We start from the raw sequence: 14,012 nt of genomic DNA, 5'->3' as shown, positions 1-14,012 counted from the left end.
TTTTTTTTTTTTTTTTTTTACATTTTGATACAGGGTATTGCTAAGTTTCAGACTTGCCCAGGCTGGGTGTGAATTTGTGATTCTCCTGCCTCAGGCTTCCAGAGTGCTGGGATAACAGCACCAAGCCCATCAGGGATGGGTACTACTATAATCCCCATTCTACTGGGAGGTGAGGCTCTAGGGAGGACAAATGATTTCCTTGAGGTTTTAAAAAGGCCATTCTGGATTCTGGGTGGAGAATGTTTTGGAAGGAAGCTATAAAGGAAGACAGAGGAAAGCTAGAATTTTGAAGTAGGTAAGTAGTGTGATGGCCTGGATTAGATGGTAACAGCAGATGAAATGCAAACAGGTCAGGCTCTGTTGATGGCTTGAGGTTTTGGGTGAGGGTCAGCAGGGGATAGAACAACTATAGATTGCTGGTAGAGCCATTGGTAACTGGAAACTAAAAGGAGGACGGGTCTGGAGAATCAGGAATTGATTTTTAGAATAGTGATTAGTTTATGTGTCTGTCTTTCTCTTTAAGTTCTAACATAAAAAATCATGATAAAGGTGGGCACGGTGGTGCACACCTGTTATCCCACACTCACGAAGGCTAAGGCAGGAGGATCACAACTTGAGCACAACTGGGCAATTTAATGACTTAGTGAGACCCTCAAAATACTACTAAGAGAAAAAAAAAGAACCTTAGTTCTCTATATGTATCTGGTTTTCTCTCCATCCTCCCCACCTCTGAGAAATCATGTGCACAGATTGTTGCATGAAATAAGAGATGATAATAAATAAGATACTTTGAAAAAAATTTGCTACTCTCCTATTGACTCAAGATATGTTACACTATATATAACAGGACCTTTGGCCAAATGATACATGAAAAATTTCAGTTCACACTTAACTACTGCAAAATTCACTCGCTGCCTTGTCTTTACAGCACCCACCCTTATCGCTTATTCAGAACCTTCTATTTTGCTTAGTGTTACAGTAACTAGTCAGTGAGAAGGTCATCACTTAAGAGCTGTACAAGGAGTTCTCCTCAGTCTGTTCCAGCCTCAGGGAAATACCCTTCTTGAGGGTCGAGACCACTCCTAATTTGTTTTTTGTATTCCCAGAACTTATCACCATGTCCTATTTATTTATTTATTGAGACACATAGTCCAGGCTAGCCTTGCACTATCCATCCTCCTGTTTCAGCCTGGGCTGTGGTGGAGTTACGGGTGTGTGCCATCATGCCTGTCTGCAAATAACACCAGGCCAAAGTTCTGGGAAATATGAAGAGGTTCCTGGCAGCATCTCCTAGTTACTGAAATTTTTACTTAACATTTTCTTCTAGAATTCTTTGCTGTGAACTAGTGGTTGTTTCCTTTGGTTTCTAGATAGCAGGCTTGCATGTAGGTATGTGTTAACTGTAGGTCTCTTTTACAAATCATACTTCCTAGTTTAACAGCTGGAGGGCTAGTTATGAATGGAACAGTACTTATAGATACTAATATTCCTAGCAGGGGCTGCCATTGGAGTTTGAGAGATGATGCAGGGTTGGAAGTGGAACTCCCAGAGCTGTTCAGTCACCTTGTAACTTTTAGGCATACAGTATTGAAAAATGATTATTTTGCTATCATGTAAAGAGATCAAACTGAGAGCCTCGAATATACTAGGACTGCGCTGTACCACTGAGCCATATCTCCAGGCCTGTCTGATTCATTTTATGTGTTCTGAAGTTAAATATTTAAGGCTGGCTCCTCACATTTGTTTCCTTCAAAGTGCCCTGGTTATAGGCTATAGAGCCTAGCTGCCCTCTAAAGAATGCCCTGAAACCTTAATTTAAATGTTTTACTTGAAAGGTGCACACATAAATCTAGTTCTTGTATATTCCCGTGTGATACTTACAGATTGCTTGTTAGTACAAAAAGCAGTATTATGGAATGTATATCCCATAACCCAGTGGTTTCTCTATGTACCAATACTCTAGGTGTTGTAATAGCCAGAGATACCCTGGATTCAATTATATATTGTACTGAATAATATCCAAATCAATAGTTAATGTTGTCAAAAGTTGGAGGAGCTGTGATTAAAACAATATTTCTTCTTTAAACTTTACATTGCTATTTTTTAAAAAGGCTAACATTACATGTTTTCAGTTTAAAATAAAGCATTGCTGCATGTGGTGGCACATGCCTGTAATCGTAACACTCAGTGGGGGGCTGAGGCAGGAGGATTGCCAAGAGTCCAAGGCCAGCGTGGGCTCCACAGTGAGATTAAGGCCAGCCTGAACTACATAGTGAGAACCTGTCTCGAAAACAACAACCTAGGGCGGGAGATTTAGCTCAGCGGTTCGGTGGCCTGCTTTGCAAGCGTAAGGACCTGAGTTCAATCCCCGGGACCCCCTCCCAAAAAAAACCCCAAAAACCCCACAACAACCAAAAAAACCCCCCTCCAAAACCAAAACCATTTAAGTTTTTAATTCTTTCTTTTATGTTTCAGTGATTAACTACCATCTCTTATCACACTGTTAATATGTTTTTTTTTCTACATGTCTGCCAAGGAACGTTAGAAAATTAAAAAACTCCTATAGGGTAGAAACCATTTTACCTAACACTGTCTTCCCTTAGCATTTAGCAAAGCAGACACTCTGCATATTTTAAATTATATAAAAATTTCCCTCCTTTTTTGATAGAAGGGAAACCAGACTTAAGCATTATTAACATTTTATATAGGGCTGGGGATTTAGCTCAGCGGTTCGGTGGCCTTCCTTGCGAAGCGCAAGGACCAGAGTTCGATCCCTGGTACCAAAAAAACAAAAACAAACATTTTATTTGCCTGTTTGTCTACTGCTTGATTGATGCAGGGGGCTGAATCTAGGGCCTTCACATTAAGCTCCCTCCCAGTCCTTTAGTTTTTTATTTTGAGACAGTGTCTTGTTAAGTCTAAGTTGCCCGGGAAGGACTCAAACTTGCCTTCTTCCTTCCTTAGCTTTCCAGAGCACTGGGATTACAGGTGTTCCCCACCATGGCCCCCTAACCCTATTATTATTATTGTTGTTGTTGTTGTTATTTTTTGGTACCAGGGATTGAACTCAGGACCTTGTGCTTGCAAGACAGGTGGTGGAACCACTGAGTTAAATCCCTGGCCCTTAACCCTATTATTTATAATGTTGCTGAGCACTGTAATTATATCTGAATTCCTAAAATAGAAGATGTTTATTCTAGAATTATTTTCTGGAAGTTTTTTCTGGTAATGATAACCATGGTAAATTTTAGTGTCTAAAGGAGAATGTATATATATATATAAAAAAATAAGACAACTACATAACTCCTACTATACATTTTTAGTACAAATAATGTTACTACTTATTACTATCAAAAGTTTTTAATTTTATTCTTTTTTCCTTTATAAGGAATTAAAGATTTTATTTTGCTGTGTGGCCGGATTTTCTTACTGCTTGCTCTTCTTACTTTAATTATTTCTGTGGCTACGTCATTGCTTAACTCATGCAAATCTTTCCAAGTTTATCAGAAAGGTGAGTTTATTATATATACTTTTATTTATACTTCCCTTGCTTTTTTACTCAAATTTATTTTATTCTACAATTTTGTATAGTAATAACCATTGACTTGTGATATATAATTTCAAGGGGTATGGTCATTTATAACCTTTGCAATTATTATTATTATTATTATTATTATTATTATTTGGTACTGAGGATCGAACTCGGGTCCTTGTGCTTGTGAGGCAGGTGGCAGAACCACTGGGCTAAATCTTTGGCACAGCAGTGATTATTTTGGAGGTACTGAGGGCAACTCGGGTCCTTGTGCTTGTGAGGCAGGTGGCAGAACCACTGGGCTAAATCTTTGGCACAGCAGTGATTATTTTGGATGGACTGTAAATCAACATTTTTATCAGAAACTGTACATTTTCCATATATACTTCTGAAATTGTCATTTCTGAGTTACTGCATTGTAAATTCCCCCATTTTACATTGTGTATTTGTGTCACTTAAACTGCTGTGTGATATCTATGGTTTGTAAACTTTTTTTCCAAAGAGTAATTATATCTACCATTAGTCTTTAAAGACTTTTCATCCTCATTTTAAATTTTATTCTACCTGTATTAATTTAGGCACGTATGTCTTGTGTATAATTAAGTGCTTTTAATTTTAAGAAATCATGCTTGTTTTTATTTTTGTTTCTGTTTTGATATGAGGCTAAGTTCTAGAAGCCTTTTAAAAGAATACCATATGCAAGGGCTGGGGATTTAGCTCAGTGGCACCGCGCCTGCCTTACAAGCACAAGATCCTGAGTTCAATCCCTGGCACTGCAAAACAAACAAACAACAAAAGAATACCATATGTGGACTCAGAATAGATGAGTTTTAAAGCTAACAGCTACATTCTTATATGTAGTAGGAAAAAGTTTAAAAATAATAAATTTGGTAGGTTATATTTAGTTTTATTGTGTATTTAAATGTAAAGAAAAGTTAAAATACTTAAATATTTAAAAAATGAAGGGCTTAATTTGTAGCCCCTTCATAGTATCTGTGAAAATAAAATAATCCTAAACAATTATGCAATGCAGCTCAATCATAATGACAATATAGGTGTTTCTGGATCTCTTAATCATGGGTAGTTTTGTTTTCTGTTTTCTTTTTGGTAAGTTATTTGATCTTTTATACTTCATATAATAACAGTTGGAAATTAAGAGTATTGTAATTTCCCTTAGGAATTTGGTGTGAAATGTAAATATATTTTCAAGGCTGGGGTTGTAGAAGCGTGATTAGCATATGAAAAGCCCTGAGTTCAATCCTCAGCTTTCATTAATAAATAAATAAAAATAAAATATTTTGATACCAGTGGGATACTTGGTGCTTACATTAAATTAGTAGGTCAGAAATCTGCCCTTGCTGTATTTTCTGTACGTTAAGTACCTTTGTACCTTTTTATTGCTGGAGTACAAGTTATTTGGTACATTTATGGATTCATAGTCAAGAGACATAATGCTCAAGTGAAGGCTAATGCTATCTAAAATGAAATACTATTAGGACTGTATTTAGTGCCTGACTACTGGCAGATTTTTTTCCAAGGAGTAGAAAATCAGCTTGCTGTTTTACGTCCTGTCTCTCTTATTGTCATTAGATATTGAGATGGAAAGGTGTCCTGATTTGGTGCATCAGAGGTTTAGAAAGTTTTCAGTGGCTTAGTGATTATCCTCTAGGGGTGGACATGAGGTTCGGCGGTAGAGTGCTTGCCTTGCTTGTGTAGAGCCCTGGGTTTGATTTGTAGTGCTCATGTGTGCATGTAAACACACATGAAGAAAAAAAGTGAAAGAAAAAGGTAATGTTTCACTATTGACTTATTTTAAATGTACATCTTTGATTCAGTTTGGAAAGGGTCTTAACATCAGTGAGTCTGACTGACCAAATAGCAAGTTAGTGGTCAAACTAGGCCTTCTGGTTTCCTGATGTACTCTTATCCTAACCTTTGCTTTATAAACCTAGGGAAATAACTGCCGCATAGGGGTAAAGCTATTGGCAGAATGGAATGCTCCTTTTTAAGGAGCCAGGCAGTTCGTCGGATGTTTTCCTAAAAGGTGGATCATTCCTCAAGGGAGTTGTAGAGTTTTGATTCATCTTTAATATTTGTAAGCCATTTCAAATATTATTGTTGCTCTATTAAAAATTATTCTTTAACTGTTTTAAGAATCAAGCTACATAGTTTTTAAAATGAAATGTATTATACCAAGATTAAAAAAGCATCCATACAACAGAAATCCTTACTGGTAATATTCAGTGGATAGTAAACTAATACTGGTTCAGTCATATTAGGAGTTGAAAGGACACCTACCTTTGAGGACTATGTTGCTTTTACTGTCATGTCCGGGGCAACAGAATGGCATTCATTGCGCCTGAAGCTTTTCTACTGCATAGTTCATGTGCAGTAATGGGCTTCCATGCTGTGTTGTAACCTGCTGAAACCCTACTGAGACAAGAAAAATAGGGTTGTGATGGCTGGTGGCCAAAAGAAGAGGCAAACAACCATTGCATCAACCTTACCTCACCTCATCCTGTTTACCTAAGAAAAAACAGGAGGGCTTTTTGCTGGTATGAGTCAGGATTGCTCCAAAGACCTACCAGAAGATGCATTTACACACAAGAGGTACCCTGAGGGGGGACTACCTGCTTCTGGGCATTATGCTCATGCATACACATTATGGTATTGCTCCATTAATTTATACATGTGCTAATGTCTGATCTCACTGTACTTCAACAATAGGGCTTCTCTAGTGTTGCTCTCTTTCCTGGCCTTTTCTAAGGGGCAGCCTGCAACTATGTATCTGTGACTCTCATAAGCTTTTTCTTTACAAGTTCCTGTTAGCTGTATTTCCTGAGTCAAAGAACTCACAAATCCATTGACATCGGAATGTTATGGAAGCCTCGCTAGCAATGCTGTTATATATAACACTGGTCAGAGAATTGTTTCAAAACAGCCTGTTATAAACTTTGCTACAGATTTCATGATCAGATTTCTTAAGTTTCAGCTGTTTACATGCACTCCATTTTCATTACTTGAAAAAATAGAATCTTTTTAGAAGGCTGTCTACTCCAAAATATTAAAATCTATAGACTATTTTCAGAGGATATATTGTTTGACTTATAGGTATGTGGGAATTAACATTTTTGTGTTTTGATGTCTTAGAAGATGAAGAAGAAAAGAATGAGAGAAGACAAAAACTTGTGAGAAAAAAACAACAAGAAGCACAGAGTGAAAGGGTAAAGCATGACTGCTTATGCTGGGCAGACATGACTTGTGCCTAATGATACATTAAGTTAAAGATATACATATGTGTATGGAGTATATATTTTATATATATTGTGTGCATGCCTATGGGAGAGAGACAGAGAAAGAGACAGAGGGAGAGACAGGGTCTCACAATGTAGTTTAGGCTAGTCTTGAACTCCTGATGATTCTCCTGCCTCAGCCTCCTGAGTGCTGGGATTACAGCTGTGTCATCAGGGCCCATGCTGTGATGTCACTTGATATGGGACTTTGTGTATGTATGTGTGTGTGTGTGTGTGTGTGTGTGCTAGAAATTAAGTCCCTACACATGGAGACATGTCCTTTAGTTCTGTGAAATTGTCTTGTATTATTTATTTGTTTAAATTTTTTTTGCTACTAGGGATCAAATTCGGGATTGATGCACTTGTGAGGCCAGTGGCAGCACCACTGAGCTAAATCTTGTATTATTTCTTGAATATTTTCTTTTTTTTGTTTGTTTTTTGAGACAGGGTCTCACTATGTATCCCAGGCTGGATGGGAACTCTTGGAGATCCTCCTGCCTCAGCCTCTCAAGTGCTGGGATTTACAGGTGTATGCCACTACATCTGGCATATCTTTTTCTTTCTGAACTCCCCCATTAGGTGAATTTGAGATTGAGAGATTAAGCCCCTGATTGTTTCCTCTGCTTGTCTATCCATTTCAGTGGTTCTGGGGAATTTCAGTTGATTATTTCAGCTATTATGTTAATTTCCAAGACTAGTTACCTTCTGATTTCCCCTTTTTTATGATATAGACAGCTAAGTTAGATAGAAATTAATATACAAGCACAAGGTACCAAAAAAAAAAAACCCAAATAAATTAATATAAAGTTTGAGAGGGACTGGGTTCTCAAGTCAGCACAAAAATAAAGACATCAGAATTGTAACTGGAGATACATCTGAAGAAGGCCCTACCTCAAGATAAAGATTCAGTGGCTAGGCCTACATTTCTCCCTAAAGAACAAAGAGGAACTTGAAATTATACTGCAATTAGAAAAAATTAGTTCAATAAGTCCTGATAGGCATCAGATGCCACAGTGAGTGGCCAGTGCATCTGGACCCATCCCAACACAAAGATGTCTTTGATCTTCACATGTACCCCTTGCTGAGTGATTCATTTCCCTACTGGATCACGATTAGCTAAGTAACTATACTCGTAACCCTATAGGTTCATTGTATGCACAATGTTGTTGTGGCAATGCTGTATAAATGTAGGTCCTTCATGCCTACCTCATTTGGAACCCCTCCTGGCAATCCAGTAAAACTCTCTCCTTATGTCCAATAAAACTCCTAACTTCTTCGTTTGGTTTGTGATTTCATTCCTGTATGTTGTGGGACCATGAACTTGACACATTTGACATCTAACAGGTCAGGAATTATATTTCCCCTATTTCAATCCTCTTGTTTCAAGTAGTATTTTTTGTTATCTGAGGATGTTGTTTAAAATGTTTTTCTGCTTTCAGCATACTTTCTTATTTTTCCATGGTCCCTTTTGTTTATTTTAGTGTGTTTTTCATATTGCAGGCTTTCCTTAATCATCTGGTGACCCTTGGCTCAGCTACTTTGACATTTAAAATGGATACACTAGAAAGCAAATTGATGATTAGACAGGTGTGTTCATTTGCAAAAGTTTATCAAGCCCACATAAGATGTGTGTTCTTTACTGTTTATAAGTCATACATCAATAAAAAAGAAAAGGCAAAATAAAAGTAAGTTGGTGGGCTGGGGATTTAGCTCAGTAGTTCGGCTACCTTGCAACCGAAAGGTCCCGAGTTTGATACCTGGTACCAAAAAAAAAAAAAAAAAGTAAATTGGTATTTTTGTGTACATGGGCAGAGCTTGACAGGATAACTTGGTGCCTGAGGAGGAATTTAGTTTCCTCTGTGTCTTGGTTCTTTTGCTATTCACCTTCTCCAGAGATGGCTCCTCCGCTCACCTGCTGAGGGGTTTAAAGCCTGAGTGCCACCTGTGAGTCAAGTGGAAATGGCTGAGAAGTCCCAGCTTCTAGTGCGTATCTTTTTCTACTTTCTCCATTTTACTCCTCACTCCTGTCTTCCAGTAGGCCTGCAGTCTGTGACTGCAGTATCTCCACTTCTGGTAGTATGTGGTAGGGAAGTGGGTCTGAGGATCTAACAGAGCTTTTCTTTTCTCTTTTTTCTATGAATCTGAAGTGTACGGAGTTGGTATAAATCATTCTGTTGTAAGTTCACTGTTGGTTCATGCATGGCTTCCCCCACCCGTCCACATTTTCAGCTTTGCACCTTACCCCAGGACCCTACAAGGGCACCAACTTGCTTCTTACTGCTGTTCTCCATTGTGAGCATTTCCACTGTAGCTTTCTCACCTGTTGTGTCAGTTACCTGTCCTCCACCTATCTTCACAGATAGTGGTTTGGGTATTTTGATATTGCTTTGTTTTGTCACTGATGGAATTTGGGCGTCGGTTTTTTGTTGAAATTGTTTTGGGCTGGTTCCCACTAGAAGGAAGCAGTCATAGTTTCATGTTGTCATCTTTAAACCAGGAGTTTATTTTGTTTTGTTTTTCAGATGGGCTCTTGCCGTGTTGCCCAGTCTACTCTTAGTTTTTTTTTTGTTTTTTTTTTTTTGGTATCAGGGATCAAATTTGGGAGGCAGGCGGCGGAACCACTGAGCTAAATCCCCGACCGCAGTCTACTCTTAAATCTGTGGGCTTTTGAGCAGTCTTCCCATCTCATCCTGCTGAGTAGCAGGGAATATAGGAACCTGCCATCATGCCTGGCTTCCAGTTGTTTTAATCTCAAAAGTACATTCTGTTTTACCATGATTGGGCTATACAGTTACTATACAGCTAATACTCTTTCCAGATGAGTTCTTGCTCTGTAGGACCTGACAACACAAGAAGGCATCATGCTTAGAACAAAACTACTCAGATTTTAGAAGCCAGGGATTACATGGTATGCACTTCTGCATCCCTAGTTTTTAGATGTTTCTGTTGAACTGAAAACAATTAAAAATACATAGACTAGGTGTGGTGGTGCACACCTGTAATCCCAGCCCTCGGGAGGGTAAGACAAGAGGACTGCCAGGAGTTCAAGGCTAGCCTGGAATATATAGTGCGACACTATTTTAAACAAAATGACCCCCCCCAAAAAAACCCCAAACAAAAAAAACATAGGCATAATGCCATATAAGCAAAGGTACAGAATGTTTGGTTTTATTTTATTTTGTAGAACATTTATTTGTTTGTATTTATAAATGAGAATTTTTTAAATGCAAAATGAGGGATGCTGCTTTATTGCCTAAAGTGAATTAGGGTGAAAATAATTTCTGACCTGGTTCCTACTTAGGACTTTATAGACACTGTGAATTTTTTAGGAACATTAATGTATAATAATAACGTACTTTTTTTCTTGAACAGGCCAGTAGATACACAGAGAACACTTTAAAACCTCGCCAGGAAATGAAGTTAAAAAAACTGGAAGAGCGCTTTTATCAAATGACGGGTGAAACCTGGAAGTTAACCAGTGGTCACAAACTTGGGGTTAGAAAATATTCTATTATATATTTTTTTTTCTAAAAATTTTTTTTTATTTTATCCCTTTTCCCAACTATTTTGAATCTATTATTTGTTTCTTTTCATTAATTTTTTTAAAAGTTGAAAATGATGTTAAACAGTATAGTCTGCCTTTTAGGAGTCTTTGTTGATAATTATTACTTATCAGTTTTGTTTTTGTTTTTTTTGGTACTGAGGATCGAACTTGGGTCCTTGCACTTGTGAGGCAGGTGGCAGCACCACTGAGCTAAATACCCAGCCCCCATAATGATTACTTATCAGTTTTTATTCAGCATGCTTGTGTATCAAGTAGTTAAGTAGTTCTTGGTGCCTGAGGAGTGTGTATCTTAGAAAAGCTTTATCATAAGGCAGACTTCAAGAAAACTGTAAAGAAACCAGTTTTAAGGAAATTCTGATTTTTCCTCAATTTAGACCTCTAAGATATTTAGCTCACATTATATTTACTATGTTTGGCTCTGTTTATAAAGTCAAATCAGCCTTGGATTATTTTTTCCTTCTGACATTGAGGACAAATTTTGTCATTATCTAATATAAGTTTACAATTTTGTTTCTTAAAAAAGGATATTTATAGAGGTTTTAGAGTAATTGGTCACAAAACTGTGTAAGACCCATTTCTATTCCAAACACATTTCTGGTGTTTTGGTTATTGGCTTTTTGTTTATATAGCAAATTTTACTGTCTTGTAAAGAAAATGATCTAGTAAAGAAACAGTTCTTACAGTAAGCTGTAGGTAATAAAGATGAGCCACAGAAAATACAACTGCTCTATGTAGTGACTATTCTTGAGTTGAGTTTGCCTTCTGTTTAGTGTTGTAGTTGGTAGACATTGGTAGGCTTTTTTTTTTTTTGATGGGGGAGGGCACAGCGTACTGTATTGTTCAGGCCGGTCTTACCTCCTAGGCTTAAGTGGTGACTATAGGCACTTATCAACATGCTCACTTGTGGTGTTAATTTTAGCCTTGTCTAAGGTGAAATAAGTCATTCTGCCCCTCGCTTTTAGGCTGTCTTTCTTCATGGTACTACTGGTACATATTTTAACCTGATTAGTGGAGACAACAAAAGCCAAGGACAGGATCAGCTGTTAGTAAATTTAAAGGTCTTAGGACTGTCAGAGGACACGAGAAGCCGAACTGAAGCAGTGTTCGAGAATCAGCCCCAGCATTGTAGGCTGCATGGAGGCAGTCTGGACTGGACTTGGAAAGTTAATTTTTTAGCATTAAGATCTCTTGATTACCATTCTCCATACTCCTTCCACTAAATTTTCTTAGGATAAAGAGAGCGGGATTAACCTTACTTCAATGGTGAACATTTTAGTTTGATAAAGAGAACTTTTTCTCTTAGAAGAGTGGTTATCGAAGGTATTACTAAGTGAGTATATGTTTGAGAATTTTACATTTAAGTAAACTATTTTGCTAGGGGAAAATTTCAATAGATAATATTAATAAAGAGTAATCTTAGCAGGATCTGGTAGCGCATATGTATAATCCCAGAACACAGGAGGTGGAGGCAGGGGGATTTCGCATTTGAGGCCAGTCTGAACTGTACAGTGAGACACTGTCTCAGAAACAAAAATGAAAATAAACCTTCCAAAAGAAAGTACTCTGTGTAAGTTCTGGAAAAAAATATTTTGTCTCCTCACATGATTAGTTAAAATGGAAGATCAAAATTTGAATTTGAAAACTAGACTGTTTATATATAATTAGATACAAGACCACAGTCAGCTGTGGAAATTTTATATGGTCATATATGAAGACATAGGGTTCTACACATACTCTATTTTCACAGTCTTTGAAAACATACTCCTTAATACTGTCTTACTTATTTTAGGGTATCATTCATCATTTTTCTTTCTACTATCCCACTGAGCAGCTTAGGAGCTCATGAGATGCAGAGGGCCCCATGAGCCTCTTGTCTGTCAGAGGAAACTCCAGAACTTGATAAGCTTATGGTGGTTTCTGCAAGATATTAACCAAAGAGAGAAGGCTTTAATTTTTATGGGGGGGGTCTAATGATAACTTTTTAAATAGAAATGCCATTATAGTAAAATAAATAATCATTGTGTATAGAATAAAATTGATGGAAAGAAATTTTCTGTTATTTTTTACCAGGGTGATGAAGATTTGGTGCTTGAAAACATGGGCCAGACATCTTTTGAAACATCAAACAGAGAAGCCGCTAAGAGACGAAATTTGCCCAATCCTTCAACCCAAGTTCCGCCACCTGCTGCCCACCCCTTGCAGAAAGAGGTTGCATAATGCCAGTTCACTTCATTGTGTCCATGTGGTTCTCTGGGCTGAGGTGGTTTACTGGGGAAGACCGTGTCTTAGCACCTGAGAAATGATTATCTTCACTAGGAATCACTTGTCTTTTTTAACACTAATATTAAGGTTCTGAACCAAACTTTCAAATAGTCCTCTTGCTTCAGCCTCCTAAGTGCTGGGATTATAGGTATGAACATCACACCTGGCAAAAAGTTGAATTTCCTTTTTTTAAATAACCTTCATGCTGATGGGAAATTCTGGTTGATAGTTGTGTACTTTTGATACCAAGGGAAAACAAATGGATTATCTTGTAAATGAAAGTAGTGTTTATTAGACAGATTGGTGTAAGACAGAATGGTGTGGGCTGGGGAGTTAGCTCGGTGGTGCCACCACCTGCCTTGCAAGTGCAAGGCTCTGAATTTGATCCTGGTACCAAAAAAAAAGACAATGGTGTATTAAAAAATAAAAATGGATCCCTGGAAGTGAAGCTGTTAATAATAATGGAAAGTTAATTTTATGAGAGGAAATGGTCTCAACATTTTATTTCTTAATAGATTAATAGAAACAGGAAAACATGAGTAAATGACAAAAGCAACCAGAGAAAACGTTTGCTACCCAGTTCGCCGGGAATGTCAATGAGGAAAAAGAAAAAAATGTATTCATTAAAATGTGTTTAGGTATATACTAAGTAATTTTAGGATCTTACTGAACTTAATTCATATTAGTATTTTACTGTTTCTTTAAACAGTACATTTTTATGTTAGCACATAGATTGGTAGTTGTCACCTCAAATCTTATTTTTATGATGTATTATTAGTACAGAGTTGCTTATCCAAAGATGTTTACTGAACTCTCACCACCCCCTTCCTTTTCTTCACTGGGTGATGAACTCAGGGCAATGCACCTGCCAGTCAAGGGCTCTACCACTGAGCTACGCGTCCAGCGCCAGCTTTCATTTACACTGTAAACTGTAGGAATGCTTCTCATTGCAACTATTTTTTTTTTTTTTTTGGTACTGGAGATTGAACTCGGGTCCTTGTGCTTGCAAGGCAGGTGGTGGAAACACTGAGATAAATCCCCAGCCCCTCATTGCAACTATTTTTAAAGGATTCTTGTACATGTTTACATTTCTTTCACTAACACTTATTTACATTTCTTTAGGTTCCTGACTTACCTGAAGAACCTTCTGAAACAGCTAAGGAAGTAAGCTTATTTTCTAAAAATTATATTCTCCGTTTTGTCTAACATCAAGTAAATATATCTTGTCAACAAGTGAGTTTAGAGAGAAAAGATAGCATGTTCATGTGACTGCACTGTAATTAAGTCTTGTTTTGAATATGGCACCATTTCAGATTCCTCAGCTGAGTCTTGTTTTAGAAGCTTTCTGTTGGCTGCATTG

At 37.5% G+C, this 14,012-nt stretch overlaps 1 protein-coding gene across 3 annotated transcripts in view; it reads left to right on the top strand.

The window, feature by feature from the left end:
- Positions 1-14,012, top strand: part of Ubxn8 (UBX domain protein 8) — a 34,428-nt gene that overhangs the window by 13,423 nt on the left and 6,993 nt on the right. For 2 of the 3 annotated variants that reach the window (XM_019207276.2, XM_010622120.3), the window contains exons 3-7: positions 3,389-3,511; positions 6,683-6,756; positions 10,198-10,320; positions 12,461-12,598; positions 13,775-13,816. In XM_019207276.2, coding sequence (XP_019062821.1) covers positions 3,389-3,511; positions 6,683-6,756; positions 10,198-10,320; positions 12,461-12,598; positions 13,775-13,816 — 500 coding nt within the window. Of the gene's footprint in view, positions 1-3,388; positions 3,512-6,682; positions 6,757-7,391; positions 8,413-10,197; positions 10,321-12,460; positions 12,599-13,774; positions 13,817-14,012 lie in introns of those variants that run through there. The other variant, XM_019207278.2, reaches the window with a different exon arrangement.

Source organism: Fukomys damarensis, unplaced genomic scaffold, assembly GCF_012274545.1.
Source record: "Fukomys damarensis isolate Sample0158 unplaced genomic scaffold, DMR_v1.0_HiC HiC_scaffold_18, whole genome shotgun sequence".
NCBI classification, from domain to species: domain Eukaryota; kingdom Metazoa; phylum Chordata; class Mammalia; order Rodentia; family Bathyergidae; genus Fukomys; species Fukomys damarensis.
The sequence above is the reverse complement of the archived record's forward strand: the minus strand, read 5'-3'. Positions and strand labels throughout refer to the sequence as shown.